Source organism: Rhipicephalus microplus, chromosome 3, assembly GCF_043290135.1.
Source record: "Rhipicephalus microplus isolate Deutch F79 chromosome 3, USDA_Rmic, whole genome shotgun sequence".
NCBI classification, from domain to species: Eukaryota; Metazoa; Arthropoda; class Arachnida; order Ixodida; family Ixodidae; genus Rhipicephalus; species Rhipicephalus microplus.
In genome coordinates, this window is record NC_134702.1 from 89,794,947 (window position 1) to 89,805,316 (window position 10,370).

At 45.4% G+C, this 10,370-nt stretch overlaps 1 protein-coding gene across 1 annotated transcript in view; it reads right to left on the bottom strand.

Moving 5' to 3' along the window:
- Window positions 1-631: 631 nt before the first annotated feature.
- LOC119172482 (nose resistant to fluoxetine protein 6-like) overlaps window positions 632-10,370 on the bottom strand; it is a 16,553-nt gene continuing 6,814 nt past the window's right edge. The window contains exons 6-8 of the mRNA XM_037423604.2: window positions 10,099-10,288; window positions 3,851-3,993; window positions 632-1,496 (exon numbers count right to left, since the gene is read on the bottom strand). Coding sequence (XP_037279501.2) covers window positions 1,242-1,496; window positions 3,851-3,993; window positions 10,099-10,288 — 588 coding nt within the window. The 3' untranslated portion in view covers window positions 632-1,241. The remainder of the gene's footprint in view (window positions 1,497-3,850; window positions 3,994-10,098; window positions 10,289-10,370) is intronic.

Genomic DNA, 10,370 nt, shown 5'->3' on the forward strand with positions numbered 1-10,370 from the left:
TGATGACCTGGAGATCATCACAAGAATCATCGAATACCCTTCGCTCATCATCTACTTCTAGGAACATACCAGAGCCAGTACAAGAAAAGAAGCAAATGCAACAAGAAGAGGGGAGGAAGTGGGAACAGGGTGGATAGGTGGGTTGACTGGATGGAAGGATTGAGTCAAAGAAGAAACACAAAGGAAAGAAAGAAAGAAGTAAATAAGGAAACAAATAAAGAAATCGCGTTCACATTGTGCGAGTGTTTTGTTCCCCTCGAATAGATAGCAAGAGGGGGGAGGAGTCATTGCGCGGATTCAGGAATCAGCTGATAGTCTGGGTAGTTGCATTATATCAGTTCGCCAAAAAAACAACATGTTATGCGCAGCTGAACGGGACAGCTCCACATTCGGAGTTGTTCAAATTCACAGACTGGGCACTTAATTGTTCTAGCGTATTGCCGTTGTAGATACGACTCCCCGTATTTATGAGACGCCAACAGAAGCAACCGAGATACAGTGTATGAAACAAGAAACTACGTCACACTCTTGGTGGAAAAAAGGCGGGAAACTATTGCTGCCAAAAATATCTTATCAAGCAGCCAGCGCTGAAAAAGAGCAAGCCTCTTAACTTCTTCGGAAAAAATTATGTCAATAATTTGGCGGATATGAAAAGTAAGCACTGAACAAACACCGCCACTTCACGTGTACAAAACAATACAGCATGCAATTCCGTTGTAGTGCGTCATTGCTTCGTAAAAACTTTCTGAAACTCCTCGTAATGCTCACCCAATCTGTGAAAAGCACCATTAGGGAGTTCCTGCCTCAATTTATTGACGACAGTAGCAGAGAAATCTCAATGTGCTGGGCAAGTCCATCCCCTTTGTACAAAGCTTCAAAGTGGTCGCGATGAATTGCGTGAGACAGTTGCGAGCTGTTTCAAGAATGCAGTACTGGCTTTTACATAGGCCTAACCATCCACACCAACCGAAAACATTGATCGCTGTGCTGCAAGCAACATTCGCCGCGAACACGTAACCTCAGTGCGTCCATTTTAGCAGTGGGGGAAAAGTGCCTTGTAAGTTGGTACAGCTTCCCTACAGAGATAATAACCAGCCGACGATAGAACGTACGTTCATTGTTGAAACATGTTACCATGTGGAACACCATACGTTAATCATTTCTCAAGATTGATTCGCGCAGAAACCGCAGCTTCCGTGTAACTAGAGAAACCTGAATGGCGTCTCATTCTTGGTGAAAGCTCAGCAGCGAGAAACGAAGCAATCATCTCCGTTTTTCTGCGTCTTGACGTCACAACTATCGATGTAATTATTTTCAGGTTGCGTCTTCACATGGTTGGTTGGTTCTTTGCTGATTGTTGCCTGTTTTTTGCCGCTTCCTCCAGTCAGCTTTGTGAATATCAGCTTGTCCAGTGCAGCAGTCGGAGCCTCGCAAACGAGGAAAGCTAAATAGGAAAGTAGGAAGCTCCAGACGAGCAGTGCGAAGAGCAGCGTGATCTGAAACAGAAGTGAGATACGTAGAATGAGCGTTCATCACCAACCAAAAAGCAATGCTTGTGGTTAAAATCAGTGGAAACGACAAAATATAAATTCTTTTTAAAAGGTATTCTAAATGGTCCGATGCGATATTTGTTTAGCCTTACGACTACATGCCTTCATAAGGCTAGCTTTAGAGCCACGAAACTGGCATGAAGTATCTGGACTGCCTTCTATACTGGAGTAAAGCTGACATATATTCCAAGTTGTTATTGCGACGTAAGTGATCATGCTAACTTAAAGTTTGAGGAGAATAACGTTTCTTAAATAAAAAAAAACAAGGCTGATCCTCTTGTATATAAGTAGTTAAAAGAAGAAAGTAAAATGTGTCTTTATAGAGGTAGTTGTGCGTTTATTGTATTTATTTCAGCAACAGCAACAAATTGCAAGGTCATGTTAAGAATGGCCAGCATCTCGAAACTTGCAGCGCACACCTCATGCAAAAGCATGCACGAAATTAGTATGCACAGGACGAACACAGGCTAACAGCTGTCTCAGCTTGACACTTCAAGCGTGCAGTTCAAACAGACAGAAAGGCGCACGAAACGGGTGCCCAAGTATACACAGGACAAGCGCAAACAGCTGTCACAATTATCCTTTGTCGTGTGTTAGCAGCGCGCTGCTTTCGTAAACGTGGCCACACAGCGTGTGAAGTGCCCTTCGTTCTCTCCCGAATTAAGAGTCTGATAAGCGCGCACAGGAGACCACGCTCCCTGGAGGTGACGCTTCGTGGTGACGACGAACTTTATTTAGAGCGCGCCTAACGCTAGACCGTCGCACCATCTCGCCACTGAAAACGAAAACGCGCTAATGTTTTGAAGCTTCGAGGACTGTGAAATGTTGTAAGGCGTGTATAAAAGGCTTTCCCTCAGCGCTCATACAACGTACGCTCCGTGGCGTTGTGGTAAGCACCGCGCGCTGAGAATCGAGAGGCTGCTGGTTCTATACCGCGCGACAAACTCTTGCCTCCTGGTTTTGTTTAGTTTTTTTTTCCTTTGCGATCTTTTAGTATATTTTTAAACGTCACTTCTGTGATGGAAATACGTCATCGGAGTTGGGGTGGTCCCCCGCATAAAACACTTTTGTGTTAAAATTACGCAATATCTGTGTTAAGAGTAATTCATTTTTTACTCGCAACGCAATCGATGTCTTTTATTTGTCTTTAACGATCCTTAAGTGTGAGGAGCCTTTTCCGATTCTATATTTTACCACAGCTGAGGCTGCCTCATAAAGCTCTCACAAAGCTATATATTCATTTTTTTCTTTTGTTAGGATGGGAAATATTCATCTTTATTCACCTCTCCGTGGCCCGAGGAGCCATTCAAACTGCATCTCTGTGTTGTTGAAGTCACTAGTTTTATCAGCGCAAAACACACAAATTGCTGGTAACTCACAATGAAGGGAAGAAGTGTGAATTCTCGGGCCCGTTTCTTTGTTAGAGAAACTATTAATGAGAACTAACAGACAGTCATACCGATGGGTTTACAGGTATTGTTATTAGAAATAATTCCACTGTTAATTTGAAGAAATAAAAGCCCACGAAAAGATAACTTGCCACCGGCCGGATCCGCAGCTGCGACCTTCGAAAAACGCGTCCGATGCTCTGCCACTGAGCTACAGTGGCGGGCATTTCTCCATACAGTTTATAGGGTATATAGGTGCATTTAAACATGGGCGAGTAAGTCAGCGCCGTCTATTCGCATTGCGGCGAGTGCGAAACAATCAATTTTTTTTCTGTTGGCACTGCACATACCTGCGGCACACATGCACACGGCTCACATGAAACATGATATTCAACAATCGAGCAATATGTGGCCAGTTACGTTCGTCAAAAATTAACTTAATATAAACACAATAAGTACTAACAAAACTTGATTAGCAATCATTATAGTCAACAATGCAAACGGAATAAGTCATTAATACAGAGGTAAACGTTGCCTTTCGGCATTTCACTTTTATATTTTATTTTGCACCCATAAAATAAATTCACGATAGATGCACCGCAAAATGGACGGCAGGTAAATATTGCCTATCTGTGATATTTTATTAACGGGCGCCCAGGCTATTGTTTCTGAGCGTTTCGCAGTTCTCCCCTTTAGGCATCAAATCCACCACCACGTCTACAAAAGTGCGACGACAAGCCACACAGCCTAATTTCCGGTCTGAGATCGCAAATGACGGACTGTGCGCACCAAAAAAAAATTATGTCCTAGCCTCATGTTAAAGCTACAGTTTAGAAAAAAGTGTATTACTCGCTCAAGACTCCCCTCTTTCACCAAACCCCGAATAATTCCAATATGAAAGACGTTATTCACCTGATTGAACACCGACCAGTACCTTCGCTCTCTGGACGAGTAAAACCAGAGGTGTAGGAAAGGCACGTGAATGAGGTACACGCCGAAGGAGAGCTTACTCAGGGGCACGTAGGCGTTCCACGACAGAAGCTTTGTTAAGGCCCCTGCAGACGTGAACAACAATGAAATGGAGTTCATGAGCTTTCAGCAAGGCAATGCAATCATTGGTAACCTGTTCGCACACGAAGTGTTTCATTTGTTCATCGCGTATACAGACCAAGTATAAAAAATTTACGACGGAGAAAATGGGTGCGTGCATGACATGCATTTGGATCGTCTTTATCACTCTATGTGAGCGTGCTAAATAAAGCGACTACTTCCGTTCGTTTTGGGGAAAGACAGCGAGCTTCCGCTGTATGTTCAGCTTGTCCCCTTTCTTGTAGAAAACGAGAAAGATAGCGCGACCTAAGTCTTGCTGGATCTCAGTCGTGCGCCCGCAACCAAAAAGTGAGAGCGGCCATTGAGCGCTCTCGAGTAGGTCGTGGTGATTATAACAATCACGAAAATGTGTTCAGCGGCTGTTTAATTACTGCCAGTCGTATGTAAGTCACACCAGTATAGAATCTGAATACAGTGCTCACGAGCAATGTGCAACCAAGATTCATTTTACTACGAAGTATTCTTAACAAGAGAATCGGTCATTTGAGGCTGTTTTTCGGTGAATTTCTTGGCCAGCATTACGGAAATATTTTCTGGGCTCTTATGACTACCCAAGCAATATTTTCATAAAGCAAAAGGTCCTGTAAACGAGGCTCTGAATATAATACTGTTGGTGTGTTACGCCCTAAAGCTATGATAAGACTATGAAAGATTTTGGATAGTTTCCAAAAGTGTAACCATCAGGTATTTTTGACGCGCACCTAAGTCTAACTACACGGATGTTAAATATTTCACCATTAGTTCTGGGCCACGATGACCGGGGTGACACTATACGAGAATTCTATTGGGAGAGCAGGAGCACTGAAAACCACACTGAAAGTACTTTGTTCAAAGACGGCGTATTTCAGGGGTCAAACAGGAGTATGAGCACACTCATCCAGGGTAGAACGAGAGTGCTTTGGCGGCGCCAAGAGCACTAGGAAGCAGGTCGTAAGCACACGGAAGAGTCATGTGACTTTTAAACCTCACATTATCCGCATTTGTTTTAATTTTGCGGCAGCTGGCGAGCGCGGCGGCAACATAAACAGCCACTGGTTGTTTGAAAGCACTGATGATGGCCGTATACAGCTGCGCCGTTTGTGCGGGTAGCGAAAATGGCGCCTACGAAGTGTATACCCAGCTATGTTTCCTGGAGGCGTCGTTGCGCAAGTGCGAATCAGCGTAATGGCGATCAAGAAGCTGACAGTTATCACGCGTACTTTGCTGCTGCCCGGCATGATCATGCCGGTATTCAGGATGTTTCAATCACACGGTACAATTCTCCACCCCCCCCCCCCTCGTCAGCACCCTTTCATCTGCTCTTCAGTAGTGTGCCCCACTCCAGTGGAAGATCGAGTAGTCATGCTCTTCATCTTCTGCCTCTCACTCCAAGTCCTTCACTCTACTCCTGTACTTCCTCTTTCTCATCTTTCTTGTCCCCTTCCCTAATCCCACAATGTGGAGTAGCCAACCGGATGCCTTCCTGCCTTCTCCCTTTTGTTGCTTCCTTTCTTCCCTCCCAATGGATTCGCCACATGAACTGGATGAGATGATGCTGTACACATTTGTTCTTGTATTTTCATGTACACATCTATTACATGCGTGACCACCGCTAAGCGGTGGAAGCGTCGAAATCTCTACAAACCTTCCCGATTGTTGCCGACTGTTCCGATAAGATTGCGCACTCGACGCGACGAGTCATGCTCATTCTGGAACTATCGCGGCCCTTAATGATAGCGTTCAGATTTCTGCTGGTTGTATGGTATATAAGGGCTAATGTGTTCACCAACCTGCAGAGCACGAGCGACGATCGGGCTCGGCGCTATTAATTAGTGTCTCTTATTCGGGTCAAGACGGGTTTGCCAAAAAATATTTTTCATATTTAGCTGCTCAAATTAACCTTCCTGAGCGTCACAAACGTATGACAATACGAACAACATTATCCAGAAGTTTTTAACTTGTGTGAAGTATATATGTGTTTACCGTGCTATCAGCGCTTGACTTTAGCCCTTGGCTGTTTTACATCATATTAACGCTAGATATTTACAAAGTATTGCATCTACGTGGCTCTGTTAAGCGCGTTTTGAAACAAAAATGCATAAATATTCTGCCGCTAGACCCCCTCCGATGTTTTCAGCGTCATCTTTACATACCCAAGTGAGACGAACTAACTTGCTAATGGGAGATGGCGACACATCGGGTGAGAAAACTAAATGACCACCACCATGCAGCCTGCATTAAATTGTAGGATGCACTCACCAACAGGCATAGGTGCTGCAACGAAGGATTAACAGAGGAAAGTTAACAGAAAAACGTTAAACGTTACAGCCGGATTCTGGAAAGGTTGCACCGCTTACACAGAAAAAGAACCTCGCTGACCCCAACAACTGGTATCCGGGAACCTGTGATAAGAAAGAAGATCAGGTTACGGAGCTTCACATTCTAATAAGACTCGGCGGCTGAATGAAAAGGTAACATCGAGCTCGCTGGGTTCTTTTGATGAGCAAGTAGAAGCGAAGCGAAGACCGTTTGTTGAGTTCGCCCCCATTGAGACGCGACCGATTTTGCCGGCGTTCGAACTTGTGCCCTTGCCCTTAGCTTTATCACCCTATAGTGCAGATGTCTCATGCTTACGTTAGCCAGTAGGCCGCAGTCATTACATGAAGTTCTGTGAGGGCCATGGCAGTGTACAAGGTTCAAACGAGGTGAGGGGGGGGGGGTGAACTCTGTCAGCTAACGTTGCCGTATGAAGGCTTTTATCATCGATCAATGATGGTTCATTTCTGAAGATTGCTTGGAGTCAAGACGCAAAGCATAAGTATACCGATTGGCAAAATGACTTAAATCTAGACGCCGATTCTCAAGATAGGCAATCAAGGTGGACGATTGGGCCAGTTGGTGATACATGATCTAAGAGTACCACGTGGTAGAAAACAGGGACGGGAAAAAGACAAGGACAAGCGCCGACTATCAACTAAAGGTTAATTAATCCCGCATTGCATATATAAATAATAACCAGGAAGAAAGAGAACAAAGACATGCAATAAGGGAAGTAGTATTTGAAAAAAAAACGTCAGACTTCATATACGCGAAGCACTTAAGATAGGGTTTACGTTCCGTAGTTTTCTTTCAACACATGGTTATCACATGGGTTGCCTCGCGTGAAGAATGCTTGTGACCAATAATGTCTCAGCAGTTCATGGGCATATTTGTTAGTAAAAAAATCACAGCCCACGGAGTGAATGATTATGTGTGGGGCGAAGTTTCGAAGGGTTTCATAAACAAACCGTGATTTATCCGTTGGCCGCATCCGTCCAGCGATTTGTCCGTCCGTACGTCCGTCCGTCCGTCCGTCCGTCTGTCTGTCTGTCTGTCTGTCTGTCCGCATGTCCGTCTGTCTGTATGTCTGTCCACCCGTCCATCCATCTAGTGAACACTCCAAGTGCCGCCATCTCGCATCCTTTCTTCATACTATCATCATATACAAGTACCGCCATCCACCCGACATTCTAAGAACTAAAATGAGAGGTGGCTTCTGCATACAGGAGACGCACGACCCACGCTTTAAGGAGCTTCGCCCCCCAAAAATATGGCATGACTGAAAGATATGTGCGAGGCGGTCTGCTTGCGAAAAGTCCACGAGCTGCGTGTTTCAGACTCCTGCGATGGCGCAAGGACCCCTGCGTCGTATGCTTAACGTGCTACACTGCCATTGAAGAATAGGGTGAAAATGTACGTTCCACGTAGCTTCACCGGAATGAATAACGTGGTTTTGATCTTCTTAATCACATTACGGAAAAGTTACAGCTATATCTCGCTCTGTGAACGTGGGGTATGCGCAAGTAAACAGGTGCTATTCCACTGTGTCACGTCCATAGAATGACTCACATTGTTAACCAAGAAGGCTTTGACGCACTCCACGACAGGGATTTGACAAATGTGGCACTTGCACTTGCTCGTAAAACTTTCGACTATTTACACAGTGTTTTTGTTGTTGTAGTTGTTGTTGTTGTTGCGCAGTTTTGTCGGTAATGTAGATATGTCATTTGATGTGCACATATGGGTGAAAGATGAGCGAACACATCATAGAGAGGCAGCTAGTACTTGGCTAAAGCAAAGTTGGTTACGGGGAGAGGCCGGACAATTGTCCACGAGGGCCTCAAGCAGGGAGACTGGTGGTAATGATGATATCTTTAGTTCTCCCCAAAAAAAGTGGAAAAAAGGTGGAGGGGGGACAGTGCAGAGATTGGTTGCGCTATTTCAGAAGAGGTCGGCGGGGATCCCTTGGGATACCGCAGTCTCCACCGCGCCCCCGCCTCGATCGTTTTGACGTCACGAATGGGATGCTGCTCACCTGCTACGTGTGCAAAAGTTGCTGTGGAACGCGGCATACGGGTGCAATCGCGGTGCGCGGCATTCTGTTCTCAGCGAGTGAAGCTTAATTTCGCCAGCTGGAGACACTATCCCCTTATAGGCAGTGATAGGTTGCGTGCAATGCAGCTTTTAATTATAACAATGTAACATCTAGGCTTCAACGTCCCAAAAGAAAGATATATCTTTACGTAACGATAACACCGTGAGTCGCAAGCCACGGTGCAGCACAGTCAACTTCTCCAACTTCCTACTAGACACCTTTTATTATGCTCCACTATACACTGATGTCAGTGAAGCCACGCAACAACATGATTGAGTGACGTCGTAGTTGAGGGCTGCAGAAATTTTGACCAGCTGCTGTTCTTTAACGTGCACACACATCACACAGTGCACGAGCCTCCACCAAAGTGTGACCGGCGCGACCGGAATCGAAGACGCGACCGCGGTGCACTGCAAGCAGCTTCAGCTTACTGGTGTAGCGTTCGTGGCCCAAGAGCCAGACGTATGCCAGCTGTAATATATACTCCAAGATATATTCCGCCCCGCCGCGGTGGTCTAGTGGCTAAGGTACGTGGCTGTTGACCAGCAGGTCGTGGGTGCAAATCCCGGCTGCGGCGGCTGTATTTCCGATGGAACCGGAAATGTTGTAGGCCCGTATGCTCTGATTTGGGTGCACTTTAAAGAACCCCAGGTGGTCGAAATTTCCTGAGCCCTCCACTACGGCGTCTCTCATAATCATATGGTAGTTTTGGGACGTTCAACTCCATAAGTCAATCAATCATCAATTCAAGATATATTCCAAGAAAGAAGGTCCACAACAATTGGGAAGCACGTGCGGCGCCCAGTACGAAAGCGTGGCAGCGAAAGTGCAGGAAATGCGGTGTTCCATCCCGCGACACAGACCGGCATCCCATGAGTGACGTCACGACGTAAGTGGCACCACGCAATGTCCTCAAGGCCAATGAACCCCTGATATGCGGTGGCGATGGCATAAAACGAAAAAAAAAACAAGAAAAATACACTAGAATATTGCTACTTCACGGGACACTAAAGTGCTTCAATGATTTCTCTTTAATGAATAAATATTATTTGAGAATCCCAGTTTCTCATTATTTCGTTATTGCGTGCTTATTAATACAGAATAAAAGACAGGTCAAAGTTTTATTAATTATACAAGTCAAATTTTTCAATCATGGCGTAACGAATTTCAAGCAATATGTTTCGTATTTGGGCACCAACTTAATGTCTGGAAGCTCGGTATGCTGTGTTTAGGGCCCTCTCGCAGTGTGATATACATCATTTTCACTAATTAGCAAGTAGGTATGATCTATTAGATGCTGTAAAAAGTCTACGACGTCATTGCGTTTGGTTCAGAAACTGCAAAGTGTCGTCGCCACCCACATTGTCACTTCTTGCGTTTTTTCGCTTTCCAAGCGTATTACCACGTTAAGGGTGGTGTATTCGACATTGTGAATTTGTAATAGATTACTTCGCGAAAATCGATTGTCCACCCGGTATACTTCTACTATAACTTTTTTTTCCCTCTCTATCTACCCCGTCTTTCTTGCCCCTATTTCCCCGCCCCCAGCGCTGGGTTGCAAAGCAGATGCCAATATCTAGTTAACATCCCGGCCTTTCCTTTCTCTCTCTCTCTCTCTCTCTCGCATATATTACGAATGAAAACCTCGATGGCTTACCGCCTCGGCCTGTGCTGCACGTGAGCGTGATCCAAGCGAGGAAGAGCGTCCACAGGATGCGGTCCAAGAAAGCCGCTAAGAGCGCCACACCCACTGGCACTGGATCGGGGCTAGTGTACCAGGCGAACTTCACGAACACGCAGAACAATGTGCTGGCCACTGTCCCGTACCAGCCGACGCGCTGCAGATTCTGGATAAATAAGCGCAAAACACATATCTTTATGTAGGTACATGATATCATATACCCATGTCTAACCAAACCAGTATACAGG